Genomic DNA, 22,629 nt, shown 5'->3' with positions numbered 1-22,629 from the left:
ATGCATTTTAATAAAAGGACACATTCTACTTGTGTAAAAACATGCTGATTCTCAGACCGTCCATGGGTCGGATTGAGAAGGTGATTGGGCCGCATCTGGCCCATGGGCCTTAGGTTGCCTACCCCTGCTTTAAGAAGTCCCTTCCCTTTGGGACCCGATCTTCTAGCTAGCCTTGTCTGTGTACCTGTCTCAGGCCCCTCTGATGTTTGTGGACTGCCCTGGACTTTGTGTCCAGCTGTATCTGGTCTATGTACTTACCTCTGGCCCTTCTAATTGGATGGTGGCTTACAATCCTGACCCTGGACGGCTCTAACAGTGACCACCTATTTGTGTCCGACCCACTAGGGGTTTGTTGCATGTCTGGCACCATGAAAGGAGGGAGGTTGTCAAGTAAACAGCCTATAATACAAGTCATTGGCTGCATTTGCCTGATAGACCACAAGCTGCGTAGGCACCCACTATTGCAATCAGACCATCTGAAAATTATCACATTATGCCAGCATTGTTCAAATGTTAGGAATAGAAACCTCTCTGCTAGAACTGAACTTCTTTGCCTTCTTAAGGAGAGATACTAATCCTTCACTCAGCTTTGTGTGCACTTGTTGTTGTTCAGTCGTTCAGTCGTGTCGACTCTTCGTGACCCCATGGACCAGAGCACGCCAGGCACCCCTATCCTTCACTGCCTCCCGCAGTTTGGCCAATCTCATACCAGTCACTTCAATAACACTGTCCAACCATCTCATCCTCTGTCCTCCCCTTCTCCTTGTGCCCTCCATCTTTCCCAACATCAGGGTCTTTTCCAGGGAGCCTTCTCTTCTCATGAGGTGGCCAAAGTACTGGTGCCTCAGCTTCAGGATCTGCCCTTCCAGCGAGCACTCAGGGCTGATTTATTTAAGGATGGATAAGTTTGATCTTTTTGCAGTCCATGTGTGCACAACCACGCCCAAATCTAGACCTAGAGGGCATAGTAATGGAGAAACCAGAAGCTATAGATCAAGTGACCCTCCAGATGCTGTTGGATGCTGCATCAGCCCCAGCTAGGATGACCAGTGGTCAGGGAGGATGAGAACTGCAGACCAACCACATCTGGTTCCAGCCAAATCTACATTCAATCAATAGGTAGGCAGAGATACAAGTACAGAGCAGACAAGAGCAGAAGCCAAACCCCTATCACTTACTCTGCATGAAAACAAGGACCTTCTCTTGCTTTAGAGTAGAATGTCCCTATTTTCATGTGGAATGTTGGAGTGCATGTGTGAGGCCTGTCCAATCATAGACTTCGTGCAGCCTACCAATCGCAGAGGCAGATTTCGCACATCACTATCCCCTGTGTTCTATCTCCACTGTTGAAGGCAGCATGCCTTTGAAGACCAGGTGCTTGGGAATCCCAAGTGGGGAGAATGCTACTGTTCCACTTCATCCCTGCTTTCGGGCTTCCCCTGGGCATCTGTGAGAACAGGCTGCTGGACTGGATGGGCGGTTAGCCTGATCCAGCAGGGCTCATGTGTAACTGAAGAGGGCCCCAAATGCCTAAAACCATACATAGTTCGCCAATCTAAATTCAGCCTTCACGGGGAACGCTGAGGATTGCAGTTTGGGGCTTGGTGGTAGGCAGCCCTGTATAGCAAGGGTCAGCAAACTTTTTCAGCAGGGGCCAGTCCACTGTCCCTCAGACCTTGGGGGGGCGGACTATATTTTTTTTTGGGGGGGGGGAGAAAAGAAAGAATGCATTCCTATGCCCCACAAATAACCCAGAGATGCATTTTAAATAAAAGGACACGTTCTACTCATGTAAAAACACCAGGCAGGCCCCACAAATAACCCAGAGATGCATTTTAAATAAAAGGACGCATTCTACTGATGTAAAAACATGCTGATTCCTGGACCGTCCACAGGCCAGATTTAGAAGGCAATTGGGCCAGATCTGGCCCCCTGGGCCTTAGTCTGCCTACCCATGCTGTATAGGGAGGTTTTTTTTTAATGTTTAATGTTTTTATATATGCTGGAAGCTGCCCAGAGTGGCTGTGGCAACCCGGTCAGATGGGTGGGGTATAAATAATAAAATTCTTATGGAATTTTGTTGTTGTTGTTCAGTCGTTCAGTCGTGTCCGACTCTTCGTGACCCCATGGACCAGAGCACGCCAGGCACGCCTATCCTTCACTGCCTCTCGTAGTTTGGCCAAACTCATGTTAGTAGCTTCGAGAACACTGTCCAACCATCTCATCCTCTGTCGTCCCCTTCTCCTTGTGCCCTCCATCTTTCCCAACATCAGGGTCTTTTCTAGGGAGTCTTCTCTTCTCATGAGGTGGCCAAAGTACTGGAGCCTCAACTTCAGGATCTGTCCTTCTAGTGAGCACTCAGGGCTGATTTCTTTGAGAATGAATAGGTTTGATCTTCTTGCAGTCCATGGGACTCTCAAGAGTCTCCTCCAGCACCATAATTCAAAAGCATCAATTCTTCGGCGATCGGCCTTCTTGATGGTCCAGCTCTCACTTCCGTACATTACTACTGGGAAAACCATAGCTTTAACTATACGGACCTTTGTCGGCAAGGTGATGTCTTTGTTTTTTAAGATGCTGTCTAGGTTTGTCATTGCTTTTCTCCCAAGAAGCAGGCGTCACTTTTCTGCCATCAAGGTAGTATCATCAGCATATCTGAGGTTGTTGATATTTTTTCCAGCCATCTAATTCTGGTTTGGGGATTCATCCAGTCCAGCCTTTCGCATGATGAATTCTGCATATAAGTTAAATAAGCAGGGAGACAATATACAGCCTTGTTGTACTCCTTTCCCAATTTTGAACCAATCAGTTGTTCCATATCCAGTTCTAACTGTATTCTTATGGAATACAACATCCCAATTTTCATCGGAGAAATGTGGGAGGGTATGCTATGTCCTAAGTTTGATACGTTCATAAATATCTGCCCCATTTTGAATGAACTGAATTAGATACTAAGTAGTTCCAGGCACAATTGAAGGCCTCTTTCATTTTATTTTACTCTGCGAAGCTTTTTAAACACGATCTGCCTCCAAGTTCCCCAGTCAGAGGCACCATCCCAGCAATGACCAGGTGTTGGGGATAAACAATAGTGAACGACCATCTTTCTCTCCCACTTGCCAGCAATATTAAAAATTCACTTTTTAGACACAGAACATATATCCAGAGTTTCTGGAAAAAAAATTATGGGGGTAGAAATATATCCCTCTATATGTGTGTGTGTATGTTTTAAAGACATAAAAAGGAGGAATGAAATTCTCACAAAACAAGATACCTCTGCCAGCTGTGGCTGTATGAGAAATACAATACGGGGGGGTTGCGAGCAAGCTGCGGACTCACAGGTGTTAAGGATGTTAAGGACTATGGACTCTCTTCATCATTTCTCATCCCCGTTTAAAACAAAAGCCTAATGCAGAAGTTAGAATTAAGAAGCGAAAGAAGCACCGCCAGCTAGGCATGCAAACCGGGCTTGTATGGCCAATTCTGCCCATGAAATAGCACACCAAGAGGCACCGAATCCAGTGTTTGGATCAGCCAAAACATTTATTTTTACAGCTCCCAGGGCTATGCTGGAAAAGATTCAGCTGCATCCAGAGGAAGGGTGGATAATTCCATTGTGGAATGGTGCAGCTCAATATTCCTTTAAATGCATGGTCTTTAACATCCCCTCCCCCGCAACAAATAATCCTTCGAAATTGGGGTCTCTCCCACTCCCAAGCCTCTGTACAGAGGTGGGGCATCTTTCCCCAGGCTATTCCATCATGTATTTGCATATTATTAAAAAGAATTGCCAGTAGAATGCATGGGGGGGGGGAGGAAGGAGGTGGATGAAATATTAGTGTTGTTTACATGGAAGTGCATTCCAAAGTATATGCGCACGCGCACACAGAAAGAGAATAACACTTTGTCACTATAAATATTAATATATAGCTGGGCCTGGGTGTCTCCATAGTACCTCCTCCTGAGAGTAATTCTTGGAAAGAAGCTATGAGCATGAGAATAGTCTCATGCGCAGCATCTGAAAAGTCTACGGCACAGATGACGACAGTCATTTCATTCAAGGGCTAGCTGACGTACATTGAGAGAAGCCAACTTTTTAATTGCTGCTTGCGCCTGTGTTGGCAGCACCTGGGGACTTTGTGTGCTGTGACCTTGTTGTCGGGCTGAATGCAGAGGCAGATTAAAAGTCCCACTCACAAATTATTCGTAAATGTGTTTGTTTGCTTTTTAAAAAGTTATTTACAATTTATTTGCCCCGCCTGCATCTTCTGGTTTCAGGGCCAAAGGAGACAAGACAGGGGGGACAGCTGGGATTCTGTCTTCCATGGCTTGTGAAGTTTCTTTCTAAATGCAAAGCAGTTGGGGGAAGCAAGTAACTTCAGGGAGTAGCACAGCAGAAGTGGTTTTTAATCCACCAGCACCCAAAGGTGCTGTTTGTCCCATGGAGGTGATGGTCAGCCACGGATGGTTGGATCTATTGATTTCTGGTTTTTCTCAAGTTTCTCATTTTTCCAGCCTTCAGTTCTATTTACCACATTTCCACATCACATCACTTATTTATTTATAAAAAAACCACCTCATGAAAATCAACATTTCAAAAATAATTGTAATAGAGAACTTTTGGTAATAGGATATAAGGCAGTAGAAAAGGTTTGAGTAAAAATGCTGTGGCGGTGAGGGTGGGAGTCAGCTTACGAAACAAAGTATTTGATTTGAAGGTTATTGTGTTTGAAAAAAGTAATAAAAACATATATATGTGAAAGAAAGAAAGAAAGAAAGAAAGAAAGAAAGAAAGAAAGAAAGAAAGAAAGAAAGAAAGAAGAAAACCAGCATTTCGGTGCGAATTTCTCCCAATATACACATTTTTTAATGCAACTGTGCCTACTATAAACATTTTTCACAAAGCAATTTCACATAACATAACACATTTCTGTATGCTATTTTCAGTAATATATGAATTCATATGTGGACGCTACCCAAGCACACACATTTTTGTACACCTTTCTTGGTTGCAAAACTGCACTGTAAGATTCGGAAAAGCGTGAATGTCTGCTTCCTCCTTGTTCTCCTTAGCTCAGAACCTTCAGACCTGATCTACCCATCACACAGAACGAGGCAGCAGAATGGAATGGCCGAAATTCCAGCTTGTAGCACTTTAGACCAGGCTGTACCGCTTCGTGTCTTTGAATGGCTCCCCGTGAGAAAAAGAAATTCCTGCAGGTTGCAAACTGGCCTTTGCAGAGGAGGGTTTGGTGCAGCCTCTTGCGTGATGTGCTTACAGTGGCTTGAAACTTGGAGCCCCAGTGTGTGTCAAGGATCAAGCCTGCAGTGGGACTTGACCCTTGGGAAAGCCAGCCTGTACACCACCCCCACCTCTGGCCAGAGGAGGGAACTACATGGTGACCAACTGGACCAGCACATAAGCCTTCCCCACACACACAACAGTAGGCTAAAGTGAGTCCAGTGACGCAAGTGGAACAGGTTAGTGGTAGAGCATCTGCTTTGCATGCAAACGTTTCTGGGTTCAATCCCTGGCATCTCCAGGCAGGGCTGGGAAATATCCTGGAGAGCCACAGCCAGTTAATGTAGACCAGGGATGGAGTACCTATGTGGCCCTTCAAATGCTGCTGGACTCCAACTCCCATCACTCCTGGGCAGCAGGGCCAAAGCTCTGGGATGGTGGGAATTGTAGATGCCCACAGGCTCCCTGTCCCCCCCCCCCCAATATAGACAACAGGACCCTTGATGGACCAATGGTGTGACACAGCACACAGCTTCCTACATGACACTCCATGAACCATTCAAAAACTAGATTGACACCAGCGGTATTGTCACTGCAGACTGTTGGCGTATCGATCTGTCTCAAGAGACAATGGAGTGCGCCTCTGGGGGTGAAGTCAAACCTCTGTGTTAGCAGCACAGAGGTGACCTCCCTGGGGCACAAGCCTGGACAATGTGTCTGGAGGTCCTGGGCTGCCCAGATGACAAGACCCCTCTCTCGGCCTTGCTGATGTGGTCCAAAGGAGAGCAGAGCAATATGTTTGGCACCAGCTTGGCTGCAGGAGTTGCCAGAAGGAGGCAGGGGAGGCATCCCTAGCCCTAACCTGGAGATGTCAGGGATTGAACCCAGGACCTTCTGCATGCAAAGCAGATGCCTCTGACGTCGAGCTGCTCGGCAAAACTGGACGCAAGACCCTTGGGATGCAGGTTTAAGATGCAGCTAGGCTCTCCCCAACCTGATCCTTGACCAATGTTGCTGGGTGACAGCTCCTATTCTCTCTGACCATTGACCACTTTAGTTGGGGATGATGGACATCGCAGTCCAAAAACATCTGGTGGGCATCAGGATGGGGAAGGTTGTCCTAAAAGCTTAGTGAAACACTTCAACATCTTTGCAAATATATAGCACCTAAAGCAAATATATTAAACTGAGCAGTTCTACCTTGTGGTGAAGGGAGAGGTGCTATGGGGAGTGGGGCAGTCCTTTCCTGGAGTGGAGGGGAGGATTTTGTTTCCTGTCTAGTTAGAGATTTGGCACCTTTCAAAGGGGAATACCATCTGTTCCAATACAAACACCCTTTTCCCCCCTTCACAGAAGAAACTGATTTCCCAATAAAGTGTCAAGAGATAACAAAGTCTGTTCCAACTAAGCTCATCTGTTTAGTGCCTGGGGGGAGCCCTTGGCTGCTCCTGCAAGGAAGGGCCCCTGTTTAGTCAGCTAATCACAATTTGCTACAAATCAGAGCTGCTATTGGCTGCCTGGCTCTCATTTATACAGAAATGCTATCGGAGTTAAAAACAAAAGTGGTTTATAAATGCCTGGCCTTTTTTTGTACCCTGGAAGTTATACCTGTTTTATCCCACAAGCATGGAAGTCTAGGATATGGAACCTGCAGTCCTCCAAATGTTGTTGGACTCCAACTCCCATCAGCCCCAGCCAGCATGGCCAAGACTCAAGGACGGTGGATGATGGGAGTTGTAGTCCAACAACATCTGGGCAGCCACAGGTTCTCCACCTTGATACAAGCTCTGTACCTTCTTTTAAAAAGGGTTAACTCCTCACATACATAGCTGCCGTCAGACAAAGTAACTCTATCCTAAAAGCTGTCTATCAAGAGCTCCACACAAATCTCACTAAAGACTTCTTAACTGCTGCCAAGAAAGGTGGCTCCTCCTCTTCCTCCTTTGCAGCTCTCCAGCGATGAAACAGCTTGCTAGGTTCACGCTTTCAAGATGTATTAGCTGTTCTAATGAACTCAGAGAACTCTGTGTATTTTTCTCTTAAAATGCGCACACATTCTTGCAGCTAGGAGCCTCAGGATAACCATATGGCTAAAACATTTCTGACAAATTAAGATCAAGTTTATGTTCAGTCAGGATTTATTTATACTTGTTGTTAATTAGGATATGGACTGCTGCTGTGGGTGGTGGAACTACCAAGAGATCCTCTCCTGCCAACCTTAATATCCAAGAGGGTCTGCAGGGAAGGATATTACAGCCTTGCACCAACATTAAGAAGAGCATAGGAAGAGTTTGCTGGATCAGGCCAATGGGCCACCTGAACCAGCATCCTGTTCCCACATCCTTGTGGGAAACCTACAAGCAGGACCGGAGCACTTGTATTCAGAGATATTACTTCCTCCGACCGCTGAGGCAGAGCAGAGCCATCATTGGCAGCGGCAACTGATAGCCTTTTCCTCCATAGATTTGTTCCGTCCTCCTTTAAAGCCATCTTCTAAGTTGGCCTCCAGTGGCAATGAGTTCCACATTTAACTATGCGCTGCATGAAGCACTTACTTTCTTTAATGATGTTCAGTTGCTCAAGCAGCCCTCTAAACGCCACCTTAAAGTTTGCTTCTCCTTCCTCTCCTGCTGGAAGGAACGCAGGGCAAGCTGACCGCGGGTGACCAGAATAAAAGAGCTGGGCACTGCGTTGCTCAATAGCAGTGGAGGTTGGTCTGCCAGCCCTCATTGGCAACATCCAGCCTTCCTAGTGAAAAGTGGTCCAGAGGGTGGTCCTGGCTGTCAGCATCTCATTGTCTTATTGTCTTGGTGTTGCCCTTCTGGAGCTCAGCAGGAAAGAAGATGGGCTGTATCAATAGGAGTATAGCGTCTAGATCAAGGGAGGTAATAGTACCACTATATTCTGCTCTGGTCAGACCTCACCTGGAATACTGTGTCCAGTTCTGGGCACCACAGTTCAAGAAGGATACTGACAAGCTGGAACGGGTCCAGAAGAGGGCAACCAAAATGGCCAAAGGCCTGGAAACAATGTCTTATGAGGAACGGCTTAGGGAGCTGGGTATGTTTAGCCTGGAGAAGAGAAGGTTAAGGGGTGATATGATAGCCATGTTCAAATATATAAAAGGATGTCATATAGAGGCGGGTGAAAGGTTGTTTTCTGCTGCTCCAGAGAAGTGGACACGGGGCAATGGATTCAAACTACAAGAAAGAAGATTCCACCTAAACATTAGGAAGAACTTCCTGACAGTGAGAGCTGTTCGGCAGTGGAATTTGCTGCCAAGGAGTGTGGTGGAGTCTCCTTCTTTGGAGGTCTTTAAGCAGAGGCTTGACAGCCATCTGTCAGGAATGCTTTGATGGTGTTTCCTGCTTGGCAGGGGGTTGGACTGGATGGCCCTTGTGGTCTCTTCCACCTCTATGATTCTATGATTCTAAGATGGGGTCAAGACTCTCAATCTCAGGGTTTGGGGTTCAAGTCCTGAAGAACTCTGTGCTTCAAGTCCTGAAGAACTCAGTCTGCTGCCACTGTCGCCTTTGAGGCCTGAGTGGTGAAGGGGAAGAGTTGGGAATCAAGGCTGCGCTCAGATGAGTCACTGGGGTGTTCAGGCATACCATCCATGCGCAGAGGCACTCCAGGCTACCTTGAGATGTTGGTTGGTTCTTGGAGATCAGCCTTTATCAATCATATAGGAGCAAACTCCTAGGGGCTGAGGGGTCTTCACCCCCATAATAAAATAATTGAGGGGGATGCCCCCCAATGTTGATGGGCATTGCCATTCAAATGGTGTACGAGCACCACATCATGATCAATTATGCAGGGCGGGGCTTACTTGGGCCCCCGAATATTTTAGTCAAGTTGGCACTCCTAGTCAACCAGGTGCCCTCTGGACATTTTGGACTACAGCTCCCAGCAGCCCCAGCCAGCACGGGATGGGAACTGTAGTTCTTGGAGGGTACCATGCTGGAGAAGGCTGTTCTGGGTCCTCCAGTTGTGTCAAATGTCTCTGTGGGCTCCCATATCACTGCCTCCAAAGAAAACTGCCCAGGGTCTGAGATGGGCAGGATTCTGGCACAGACTGGGAACCATCGGTGGTGCTTGATGCAGAACTGGGACTGTGTTTCTGGTACTCCCTTGCACCAACAGCAGAGGGCGCTTTGCATGTTTCTTTTGCCCCACTGCCTCAGTGCCCCCCAGAAAACAGATGAAGCCCATTCCATCTGAATGCTTGTTCCAGTCCTCCTCTAAAATTAATTAAGTCCGGAGATCAGGCGGCCGGGAAGGGCTGATGAAGCTGTGAAATTTTCAGTTGAAACCATCTTTCAACTCCTGCCAAGGCCTTGTGTGGGAGCTGGAAATGATTTAGAAAGGTTGAGAGGAGGCCAAACAGCCAGTAATTGAATAATCCAGCCCAGATAGGAAACCAAAGCAGAAGCAAAGGGGGCTTTTGCATCCTGACAAGTTAGCACTGGTTCAGAAGCCTGGAAATAAATACTAAAATAACAGGGTTATTCCTCAAGACAGAATGAGCACGTCTCTCAGTTGTCATCCTGAATGGAAGATAATTGCCTCGATGCCTGACTCACTCCCAGGACCAAATATGCAGCCGTGTAACCTGCTGTCACACATTTCTTCACTGGCCGGCAATTCCTTTGATAAATAAAGCAGTTGCCTTGAATTTGCCAAAGCAAATATCCACACAAAGGCATCATATTGCAAATGCAAATTCCGGAGGTACCTGGTGATGCAGCGCAGGGGGACACGGAGCGGGGGGTGGGGGGAGCAGAGCTCCAAGACTTTTGCTCCAGAAACCCACAACCAGTAAGCTGAGAACAAACCTTAGCCGCGCGTTGCGTTTTGTTGGCAGTGAAAACCCCACAATCCCTTTTTTTCGGGCATAATGCTAAGCCAGGATTCGGTGTTTTCTTCCCTCCAGACTGGAAAGACGCAATAACAACAAGTTTGTTGTGATTTACTGCAGGGCAGAGGCACAGAGAGGTGAGGCTCTTTTGGCTGATGGTGGGTGGGGTCACATAGTACAAGTCACATGGTTCAAGTCCCCACTTGAGTCTTCCTTTGCAGCCTTGCAGCGGCGGACTTGGGGCTTTCAAATATCAGTGGCACCCCGTGAGACATCAAAATTCAGCAACCCTCCTCCTCTCGCCTTCTTTTCTGCATTATTGTCGAGGCGCCCTCTCAGCTCAGCTCCCCTAAATCCACCACCTGTGAGCCCGGCTTACATTCCAGCTACAGTGCCAAAGATTCCTGCCCCACTTTTGACAGGGATCAGCTCCCCCTGGGCACTTCAGCCGGGTTTGCGATCAGCAGGGATAGGGCCCACTCAGCTCCGATCAGGGACTTCCAAGCGGAACCATTATAATTTTTAATAATAAAACTTTTCCTATTTATATGCCGCCCATCTTGACTGGGTTGCCCCAGCCATTCTGGGCAGTTCCCAACAAAAGATTAAAAACACAAAATTCCCGGAGGGGCTTACATTTGGCACCAGATTCATTATTTTATTTATTAAATTTGTATACCGCCTTTCGCCCGAAGATCACGGGGTAGTTCACAACATTTAAAGGGCAGCAGGCACAAATCCCACTTGTGGAAGAGCAATCAGGGACACCATTGTTCCCCTGCAGCCACAGCTTTACCTGCCCCATACTTGCCATCAGGTGGGGGCAGGGGTGCCAACTTGAATAAAATATGGGGGGTCAGGTAAGCCCTACCCCCCATAACCTATCACAAACCATTTGAACGACAATGCCCATTTATGTTTTTTGGGGGGGGCCTCAGATATTTTATTGGGGGGCGAAGGGACCTCAGCTCCTAGGAATTGGCTCCTATGAGGCAGGTGGGGGTGGCTGTGGTGGGGGGTGGGGGGTGGGAATGGCCTGGCAGGCCAAATTTGGCCACAAGCTGGAGGCTTCCTTTTGTGAAGTGTGAACAAGGCCAGGAAGCCTTGAGGAGGTTTTGAACTTTAAATCTCCTTAGGCCGGGCCTGATACTTTAGCCACTACCCCACAAGCTACTTTTAATATCCACCTTTTACTATTAGAATAGTCATTAGGGAGCTGAGGTGGGTTTTTTTTTGCTTTTTTTAAGGAAGGTCACATCCTTCAGTGCTTTTCAGGCTCTGCAGAACTCTGTGATTCCAAAATGGCAAACCGACGGTCCGAAATCTAAAACTCGGCACCAGCGGCAACACAGTACAGACGTTCACACAAAAACTGCAGATCCTCAGCCCTGAAATAACATATTTTACAGATAGTTTACACCCGATTCACAGTGCAATCCTAGACACAGTTCTATCCCTTTATCACAGGTGGTGGTTGCCCACCTTAATATTTGAGAGAGGCTATTAATTTTACCTTTCTCATTCATTCCTGGACTGGATTCGGACACTCCTATCTGGAAAGCCAAACAACTGCCTTCCAATGCGCAGCATCCCCAAGGGGAAGCTTGACTGTCATTACGGATATTACCCTGCAGTGTTGCAGTGTGCAGACAGTGTTGGGCACCTTCTAGGGAGCCCCTGTAGACTCCGTAACTGGCTGCCATCCCCTTGCATGAACTGAAAGTGAATACGCAGGACTGGTTGCAACCTGCAGACCTTCCACTGCAGGTGGTGCCGTGGCAAAGGAATTGGCTGGAGAGGTTTCCTAGAGGGGAATTTTGGCTCCTCTGCTTCACGGCACACTGCTCCACCCTGTATGTTCCTTGGCTGGTATTTTTTTAAAAAAATAGTTTTTATTTGTTTTTCTATATATACATCCTTTATGAAATATCTCTCAACCAATTTTCCATTTTTTCCATTTTTTCCCCAATTTTAAATTCGCCTTCCACATCCTTTCCCAATCTTCAAATTGTATATTATGACCTGAATCTTGAGCCCACTTCCTTGGCTGGTCTTAAGCACTTTTGTTGCTGCTCAGCACTGAATGCTCCTCTTGGTGGAACATTTTTAGTCTAAGGGAAAAGTTGGATCAATTCTATGCCGTGGCATTTGTCAATAAATCAGTGGGATGCCCGGCTTCATTAGGCAGCCCTGCAGGCTGATATCTGACACGCAAAGCAGGGCTGTTAACAATAAGATTACACAGAACCAGAGCCCTCTTGTTGAGCATGAGGCGGAAATCTGCCTAGTCTGAAATCTGTAAAGGTCCTAGCAACCATAGCCAATCCCAAGTCACCCGAAAGGCCGATGAATTAAAACAACTTGGGTCTCTTGCAAATTAACCATTATGCTATGGAGAAGGCATCCAAGCCTGCAATGAGGGAATGTGGCTATGGGGTAAAATAGCAGTGGGGACCCTCTGGCCCACGGGGGCCTAACTAGGCCTAGTAGGGGTCCTAAATAGGCCCACATGCCCCCTTTCCCCAAACCAGGTCCACCTGACTTGCCCCTAACATCATACATGACTTCAGGTGTGGACAGGTAAACAAACAAGTGGGAGCTTGAAGATGGTTCCTTGGCAAGCAGGGCTCCCTCTCAGCTGATTGCCACGGACACAGAGCTCCACTTGGATCAGGTGCACCACGGGATCCTGCCAGGATCTGTCAGAGGGGAAAGAGAAATGGGAGGAGATCTTACGTGCCTAGACTCTGTTGGCAGCTTAGAATGAAAACATAGACTTGAGGGTGGAGCCAGCAAGTGCGATCCTGATTCTGAGAGCCAGTGTGGTGTAGTGGTTAAGAGTGGTAGACTCGTAATCTGGGGAACCGGGTTCGCGTCTCCACTCCTCCACATGCAGCTGCTGGGTGACCTTGGGCTAGTCACACTTCTCTGAAGTCTCTCAGCCCCACTCACCTCACAGAGTGTTTGTTGTGGGGGAGGAAGGGAAAGGAGAATGTTAGCCGCTTTGAGACTCCTTCGGGTAGTGAAAAGCGGGATATCAAATCCAAACTCTTCTTCTTCTTCTTCTTCTTCTTCTTCTTCTTCTTCTTCTTCTTCTTCTCTTCTTCTTCTTCTTCTTCTCTTCTTCTTCCCTTCCCTATCCATGAAGTGTCTTTGCTCATGGATGTTTCTCTGGGTGGCACTGTTTTTTTTCTTTATTTTCAGTTATTTCACTGAATGGATTGTTATTGATTGCTTTGGCCACACCCAACATTGGAATGCCGCCCTCAGAAGATTGGCCATGTTTAAATATGGCCCTCGGGCCAAAAGGGGTTCGCCATCCCTATCCTAAGGGGGGAATTAAATAGCAATGAAAAAGAACTAACTGGACACAATAATCTTTTCAAAAGCATCGTCTTCCATCCTTCCTTATGCATTGCAACAGATGGGAATTCTACAGCATTCCCTTCCCACCAAGTTCCATCTGCAGCAAACCAGTGTGTGGCAAAAGGAGATGGTTAAATTTCCGTGGGGTGGTGGCATAGGAAACACTGAACACTGAAATTTAACTGGAGAAAAAGAAAGAAAATGCTGCAACCTGCTTTCAACAACAGCAGGAAAACACCTCTGTTTCTTACGTAGATCTCATTCTGGGTGGGAGAAACGACGGCTGCTACAGCTCTTGGTCCCTTTAAATCAGTGCGCATCTGTAAGTCACATCATTTGCCACCTTGTTTCCTTCTGCTACTTTTCAGGAAACACAAGGCGGTCTGTCTCTCAAAACTTCCGCGCTTGCATCACCCAAACAAGACTTTTGTCAAGGGATCGGGGGACTGACGAGCGGCGGCTTTTGCAGCCACCGACACTCATAAGGGAGGGTTTATTTCAATATGTTGCTGAAACTACTTCGTGTCAGGTTATCCGTCTCAGGGGGGAACGCACGTTTCTTATAGCTCATTGTGCCATCTGTTAAAAGACACAGCCACTTGTCTCTCTGCTCGGCGACCACAGATGGAGAGTTTTCCCCTCCTGCGTGCAACTGTCAATAGATGACAAAGCCTTGTTGTTTCAGAACCAGGAGGAATTGCAGAGGAGGACGAGAGGGCAACATGGGTGCTCCTGAACGGACCGACTCCCTGCATGGAGGTATTAGGTTACGCAGAATGCACTGTGCCAGCCAGCAAGGACAAGTTCTATAAGGATTTCAATATCTTCAAGCTGGTTTGATATTAAGAGCTGTTTATAACTGAAGTATCAAATAAATAAACACGGGGAACGTTAACTGTGTTCAATGGCCCTGGCTCCCAGAGAAATAAATATAGGATTGCAGCCTTATTTGCACAAATAAAAGGGTCAATATGAACGTATCACTTACTTTTGGTAGTACAGTGGTACCTCGACTTACGAATTACTCGACATACGAATTTTTCGACTTACGAATGAAAAAAGTGCCCGCACGCCTACGAATTTTTCGACATCCGAAGGACATCCGTTGGCGGTTTTAGATGGGGTTTACTCGACTTATGAATTTTAGATGCAGTTTACTCGACTTACGAATTTTTCATTTCCAATGCATTCCTATGGGGAAATCGCTTTTTTTGACTTACGAATTTTTCGACCTATGAATGTGCATTCGGAACGGATTAAATTCGTAAGTCGAGGTACCACTGGAGTATTAAACTTTCATGCTTTATTCATTGGCAATGCTTTCCTTATAACTACTCAGACCCAGGCTGGTCATGCAGAATAACTACTCAGACCCAGGCTGGTCATGCATATTCAGAGAACTCCTACGGTACAGTGTCCCAGCAATGGAGACATTGCAGATTGAAGGTGGGTGACTGACTTTATTCTTGAATGCTTCCCTGCATCAAAATCTCCCTGCCCATGGAAAATCAGCAGGCCAGGGAAGGGAGTCCATCTTAGCCGTGTTTGTGGGGATTTTAAAATGAGGGAGCCCTCAAGCATGCAACCTCTTGCCTACAGCATATGAATAATGGCGTGTGATGCGCCTCCATGTGTGAATCAACTGCGAGGCCCACTCTTGAGGCATCTCTGCAACATTGGTGATGCTTCTCCTTGGCGCATCTCTTGCCACTGCCCTGGAAATGCATGCAAAAGGGGATTACAGTATGTGGGAGGAGTAGATGAGACGGCAGCAAAATAAACAACCAAATTCTGCGCCCCTAAACAGGGTCTTCCCATTATGTTGCTGGAGCAGTGGGAGAAGCAGCCACATGAAAACCAAAGGGTGGGACCCTAAACATGGAGTGGTATTCAGCATTTTACTCAGCTTTAACTAAGTTTTACTCAGTGTAGACGCACTGAAATGAAGGAACCTTAGGTCCATTAATCTCAGTGGGTCTAATATGAGTAAAACTTAACTGAATACTGAACCATGGGGTTGTATCCAACTGAGAATGTAAGAAGAGCTTGCTGGATTGGGCCAGTGGCCCATCTCGTCCAGCCTCCTTTTCTCACGGGGGGCCAAGCAGATTCCTGCAAGCAGGATTTGAGCACAAGAGCGCTCTCCTGCTGTGGTTTCCAGCAACAGGTTTTCAGAAGCATCACCACCTCTGACAGGCAGAGCCATCAACGAAGACATACTCAGTGTAGACTATTCGAAATCAACAGAAGCCTTATTTGTATTATTGCTTATTTGATTTATGGATCGCTTCCCATAAAGCGCCTCAGAGCACTGTCACAATACAATAAAACCAAATAGAAAACAATTGCACGCATAAAAACAGTCAAAACAATGAAATATATAAAAACAATTTTGAATCCAATACGTGGTCATTGATTTAAATGAGCCTACTGCAAGCAAGTTGGATCCGGCAGCCCACAGTCTCCCATTATGCTGCTGGTGCAGAATGGGAAGCAACCCCATGTAAATAGCCGTCCTATTGCTGAGAGCTGGCCATGAGCTAATACGCAAAGGTGAGAGATTTGGGGGATTAGCAGTAACTGACCTTATTCCAGGAAACCATAGCACTTGCGATGCACTAAGTCAATGAGGCACAGGAGGAAATACCCAGCTGGGCTACTAACCTCCACAGAACAGCTCTGGGTCTCGCTGTCCTTTAGCGGTATCGCTGAACAGAACAAGCAGCGGCAGCGGCAGCAGGAGCAACAGCGTCCCTGGAGACACAGCCATTTCCCCACGCACCCAATCTGAGGGGATAGACAGGGCATTAGCAAAACACAAGTGTCCTTTTTATAGGTGGCCATTTATAGCCCCAATCCTGGCACACTCAGATAGGGTTAAATAACAACCGTGGGTGTTAGGGATGAGGAGAAATTTCAATGGCAGCTGATCTCATTTGCACTTTGCAAAACCACATGCAGACTAGAGTTCAAAATCCGCAACCTTCTGAATTTTGCGAAGCAGTTTTCCAATCAAATAATGTGTACATTAGGAGAAGCCTGATTTAGCGGAAGCCTATATAGATAAGTTGCAATTCTATACCATTTTTAAACACAAAATGATCAAGGAGGTGGAGCAGATCCCCTATGGTTATAGCATTATAACTCACTTTTTTTTTCAAATTAAAAAGTGAGTGCTGGTGTTGTGTGCATGACTTTGCCTACTCTCCTTTTTTTATACCCTAGAGGTGGGTAAAATTATGCACCGTGTGGGGAAGGGGCCAGAGCTCAGTGGGGGAGCATTAGCCTTGCACCCAGAAAGCCCCAAGTCCAACCCCCGACATCTCCAGATAGGACTGGGAAAACTCCCTGTCTGAAACCCTAGAAAGCCACTGCCAAACAATGTTGTCATTATTGAGCTGGATGGATCAATAGTCTGTATAAGGCAGCTCCCTATGTGCCTAAATTATTCTTTTTTTCTCATAACCCTAGAACTTGGGGCCATTCAGTGAAAATGAATGGTAGGAGATTTAGGACAATGAAGTACGCAGTTAAACTTTGGAACTCACTACCACAAGGTGTAGTGATGGCTGCCAACTTGGACTGGACGAATTCATGGAAGATAAGGCTATATCAATGGCTGCTAGCCATAATAGCTAGGGTCTGCCTCCATGGTCAGAGACAGAATTCCTCTTTATACGAGTTGCTAGGAATCATAAATTGCACCCAGGCCCTGCTAATGGGCTTTCAACAGGCATCTTGCTGGCCACCCAGGATTCTGGTTTGATCCAGTTGGCCTCTTGTAATAGTGCCATGTTCTTATCACAAACGTTGAAATGGGTTTTCAAACCAGCTAGCCGTTGAGAAGTGGTCTTGTGTTAGATGAATTTCCAAGACATTATCCTTCTGTCACATGCTTTAACCACACTGCAAAAAAGTCTGCCCATCTTTCCATATCACTATGCAATGTATTGTAAGATGCACCTGTAACAAGATGTGTTGTACATAATCGATCTGTCACGTCGCGATGATCTATTTCCCTCTGTCTGAGAGATTTCTCTGTATCAGTGCTGCGCTTCTGTTACAGCAGCAAACACGTCCTTATTTGATATTTAAATGCCCCCTGGACCACACCTGGCATCTCCTTTGCTGAAAAGAGCTAAGCACACCGTTTCAGCCTTGCCACAGCTTGTTTGAGCCTCAGTGCCAGAAACTGAATATAGGTAGGCTTTTGACTCAATCCAGCAGAGCTCTTCTTATGATCTCGTGTTGGGAGTTCTGAGTTGGATGTTCCTTACAACATCTATAAACAAGGACTTAAATCTAAGATATCTTTCAAGCTTTGAGAGCTGAGCTTGCTGCATCACACGGCAAAGCAATGTTTTTCCTGCTTAGCTCCATACAAAGAACCTGAGCTGTAGTGCAAAGGGCTAATGGATTTGCAAAGGACCTGAACTATGTAGCAAACTGTTTTGCAAGCCCAGCTCGAGGCATCAGAGCTGAAAACAGGAGATAAATGAGTTCAATTAGGAATCTTTTGTGAAGTGTGAGAGTTGGCAGATCTGTATGTTTTGCCACCTATGGTGAGGGCAGAGAAAGCCATCCTGTACTGTTGTGTTGCAAGACTTTAGTACTGACAAGGTCCCCTATCCCCCAGATGATCATAATTGGTTCCTTTTAACTATTTGCATGTTTGCAAAATGTTATTTGAATCTCATACATACAAATAATAATAATAATAATAATAATAATAATAATAATAATAATTTATACCCTGCCCATCTGGCTGGGTTTCCCCAGCCACTCTGGGCAGCTTCCAACAGAATATTAAAAAACAATAGTCTATTAAACATTAAAAGCTTCCCTAAACAGGGCTGCCTTCAGATGTCTTCTAAAAGTCTGGTAGTTGTTTTTCTCCTTGTCATCTGGTGGGAGGGCGTTCCACAGGGCGGGTGTCACTACCGAGAAGGCCCTCTGCCTGGTTCCCTGTAACTTGGCTTCTCGCAGCGAGGGAACCACCAGAAGGTCCTTGGCACTGAACCTCAGTGTCCGGGCAAAAAGATGGGGGTGGAGACGCTCCTTCAGGTATACTGGACCGAGGCTGTTTAGGGCTGTAAAGGTCAGCACCAACACTTTGAATTGTGCTCAGAAACATACTGGGAGCCAATAAGCCCCATCTGCTCTTGGGGGCTTTCCTAACTGAGTCAGATTCAAATTCCAGGATACCTTGGCAGCTGTTCTCCCCTCCCCCTTCTAAACTTCATTGCTGGAACCAGTTTCTCTACCGTGTATAAACCAAAGAATAACAACTCTGCAAAGCCAATGAGGCATGGACCCAGTTGTGGGGGGGGGGGGTTGCCTGCATGCTGGTCTCAGCCAAGTTCCAAAACAAACAGATTGCTTCCTCAGCAGACAAGGAGCAATTCCCACCCAAACTAGTCAGCAATAATCTAGTGTCACCTGCTACCTTTACAGAGACAGTAGTGTGGTCATTGGGGGTGGGGTGGGGAACTCACCCTGCACCCAGAGGTTTATGATAATCACTGCTTCATCAGTTGCAGATACTCTTGGATGAAAGTGATTATTGGGACCCATTCCAGACTGGATGCTGGTTCAGGTTTGGGATGGAATCAACCTCGGATGGCCCAATGGATTACTTTTCTTGGCAGAGGGACAGGGGGGGTGCAATCCTGTTGATTTTGCTTAATCTCTCAACTCTTAGCAACTTTCCTCGTCCTTATAACCATGTCCTAAAGCCTTTTTCGTATGGAGTTCTAAGTTAGTAGTCCTGACTAGCAGCTCCAAAGTATCTTTGTTCCAGTTATTTGGAACAACACCAAGCCATGCCTTAGCTTCAGCACCGTTGGTTGAAAGTCCTCAATGGACAGTTCCTTGTTCTTTTCTATATATGAAGAGACCTCAGCTGGTCTGTGCAGCCACCAGCGGAAACAGTGGGTTCTCTGTGTGGCCTTGCTCCTTTGTAAAAGCCTCATCCACTTCCTGCACAGCAGTGAGTTAGTTTCACTCTCCTTCTGGGTCCCAGGTGGTTCATCACAGTTCACATTTTCCCCTGGAGAAGAATCCTTCTTCCCTGGATGGTGCTCAGCTGCCTTTATCAGGCGTCCTGCTCTGTATGAGTGGAGCTGGGTGATAACACGTCTGTCCCACAATACTATTTAAAACACTTAAATCAAAGCAGTGACTCTTCCACCAGGCCAATAACTGAAGAGGTCTCTCTTTGCCATGTAATAGGCAGCCTTTGGCAACTGGGTTCTGAAAGATTTCCACTGTTTCCCTCTCTCTCTTAAGTTCTGATTTGTCTTTTGTGTTGGCTGGATATGAACCATTGAATCAGGGAGTGGCAACCTGTGGCCCTGCAGATGCTGCTGGGCTTCAGCTTCCATCATCCCTGACCTTTAGCTCTGCTGGCAACCCCAACATCTGGAGGGCCACATCCCTTCCTTGAACAGATCCACCTACCTCTCATTGCACTAATACATTCCACGATCAACACACAGACAAAAACATGATAGAACTGCAAGTGTGGTGGATGAAGAACAACAACACATACTGAAGAGCCATTTACTGAAAGTGTGTGGTGTGTTATGGGGCCTCTTCTCTCACCCTGTAGTGTGTGTGTGTGTGTGTGTGTGTATACACGCAACACTTCCGCACTGCATCAGCATAATCTAACAGATGACTAGAGCCCTCATAGTGAACAGTATGGACCATGTTCTCAAGGACGTGGGGAGAGTAGGTATTAAACTTGGTCCAGGAAAATCCTTCCCATCTATTGACACTGTCTGGGCAGATAACAATGAGCACCCATTGAGGAAGGCAGTGGTGGCTGGTGCCCATTGAGACTGGTAGGGTGGAAGGCAAGGAAGAGACAGGAGGTGGAGCAAGAGCCAATGACAGAGGGAGCCAACTAATTCTCATTGTACCCCCTTCCCTGCTGAGTTCTATAAGATCAACACAGAGATTAAAGAAGAGGAAGGTAATAGGTTTCACCACCCCTTGGGTGTCTTGTAAGTAAGGAGGCAGGCAGGTGAGTACAAACTGAAGTTGGTGGGGTCCAATTTGAGTATATGTGCTGCCAAAGCGAGCACAGGTTGGTGGGGTCATGCCCCATTCACTCTAATGGACCAGCCTCCACTGGAGAAAGGAGAGAGACTTTGTGATCACATAGCACCCAACTTTTCACTCTGCCTTATGCTTCTTTGTGCTGGGGCCATCCATAATCTCATATAAAAAGAGGTGGGAAATAAATGCTCGACATTGTGCATGCAGCGCTGCAAATTTAGAGTAGATTTTTCAAAGGCTGGTAAATGTAAGTTCCTATTCGAACCTAGTTAGTAGAAAAGAAAAACTGGGATATTTTTTTGCCTAGCTTTTCATACTTCAGTCCAGGGACTGATGAACTTCTTAACTTATACACAATTTTACCTTCTAAGATGTGCTTCGCAGAAGCACCTTTTAACTTTTTCTTATATAAAAAAGTCCAAATGTCGCCTTGCCATTGAAATGCAAAACTAAGGTACGTTGGGAGGGGGGGAGTTGCATTCTAGTTTGTAATGTAGCCTGCCCCATGAAATCAAGGGCTATCATTTTTTGATCTTAGATTTCACTTAGTACTTCTGTAAATATACGTGTGATTGTTTCTTTCTGTTTAAAGAACCCAGGATAACCCTAGGGGTTCAGACATTTTAAAAACTTTACCTTGTTTTTGAGAGGGAAAAGGAAGAGGAGCTGTTTTTTTAAAACGAGCTATGGTAGGCTACCTGGTAGCAGGATGCAGAATAAATTAGTGTTTTCTATTGCCATGTCCCTTAGCAAATACAACATAATACAGGAACCTGAATATAGCTTCCCTCAAGGCTCTATGGAGTCATGCTGGCAGGAAATATCATTTTAAAATTAAATAAATGTTGTGAGGATGGGGGCAGAAGGAGGGCATCGTTCTGGGCCCAAAGACTAACAAACCTACAGAGATGCAAAAATACCCTAGAGTAAAAAGTCTCTACCCTATATTTCTAATCCAAACTGAACTGGACTTCAATGATCTCAAACGAAACAAAACCATTCTGAAGATAAGCCAAAAGCTCCTGAGTTTGATTCATAAAATGTTATTCAGAGTCATCAGTTGGATTTTAAAAGCTTACCTACTTTGCAAGATTTCAGCCTCTGTTCAACCCAAGCTGCAATATGTATGGATGTAAGTTTCAGACTGGGTAACTTTTAAGAAGCTGATGTTCATCCAGAGATTTTTTCCCCCCCTCCTCCCTCTTCAGCACAACGATCTTCTCATTTCTCTTTCTCAGTAAAGCAGTTGAGTCTGTCACTGATGCAGCTGTCACCGGCCTCTTTGCTCTCCCAGCACTTCTGTTATCATAAAGTGAAGCAGCGGGCGGGGGGGGGGGGAGTGCACCAATCACAGGGCACCATGTGGGGAAAAACAAGGTGCCAGGTAGCCAATGGAAAGCTCCTGTTTTCGTGCCCCAAGCAGGTAGCACAGGGGAAAGAATGGAATTCCAGTTGCCATGGTGAGTGAAATCACCTGCATGACACATGGCCCTGTTTTAAGATTTCCAGAGCACGTTGTGGGGAGGCTCATTAGAATGCAGCCAGGTAATAAAGTAGAGGAATCAAGGATGACACCCAGGGCCCCAAAATCCAGGAGCACCCAAAATACTTGACCAACTCTTACGCTGCGTCAGTCACAGGTCTAAGAAGTTTGTGTCCGCCGTGTGTTGTTGTTTGTTATATACACACACTTCTACTCCAGCAAGTGGCAAGCAAAAAGGGTCTTGCTCATCAGCTGTAAAATACTGTTGTTTATTTCCCCGATCTCTGAGCAGTGAGAGACTCCAGGGATGCCTGCTCTTGCCCAGGGTTTGGTTTCCTTGGAAAGAAGGTCAAGCGGAGACTGTGCTGTCTTTCGGATACTTGGTTTTATTTACTCATGTATGCAACCTGAGCATATGATGGAGGGGCTCACAGCATTCACTCCCCAAAAGGTCTTTCTTTCCCAGTGGGTTTCTGGCACAGGAGACAACTCGTAGGGGACGAGGTCTCTTCAGTCCCCCCAATAAAATATTTGAGGGGTCCAGGGCCCCCCCCAAAGGTGAGGGGCATTGCCATTCAAATGGTGTGTGTGCTCCACACCTTGTGATTGATTATGTGGGGT

General features: G+C 46.4%; 1 protein-coding gene across 1 annotated transcript in view; it reads right to left on the bottom strand.

The window, feature by feature from the left end:
• The window catches only part of CNPY1 (canopy FGF signaling regulator 1), a 46,669-nt gene extending 30,419 nt beyond the window's left edge, over window positions 1-16,250 (bottom strand). Inside the window, exon 1 of the mRNA XM_033165924.1 lies at window positions 16,128-16,250. Coding sequence (XP_033021815.1) covers window positions 16,128-16,233 — 106 coding nt within the window. The 5' untranslated portion in view covers window positions 16,234-16,250. The remainder of the gene's footprint in view (window positions 1-16,127) is intronic.
• Between the last annotated feature and the right edge of the window lie 6,379 nt (window positions 16,251-22,629).

This window comes from Lacerta agilis, chromosome 12 (assembly GCF_009819535.1).
Source record: "Lacerta agilis isolate rLacAgi1 chromosome 12, rLacAgi1.pri, whole genome shotgun sequence".
NCBI lineage: Eukaryota > Metazoa > Chordata > Lepidosauria > Squamata > Lacertidae > Lacerta > Lacerta agilis.
This window is presented reverse-complemented; position numbering and strand designations above follow the sequence as displayed.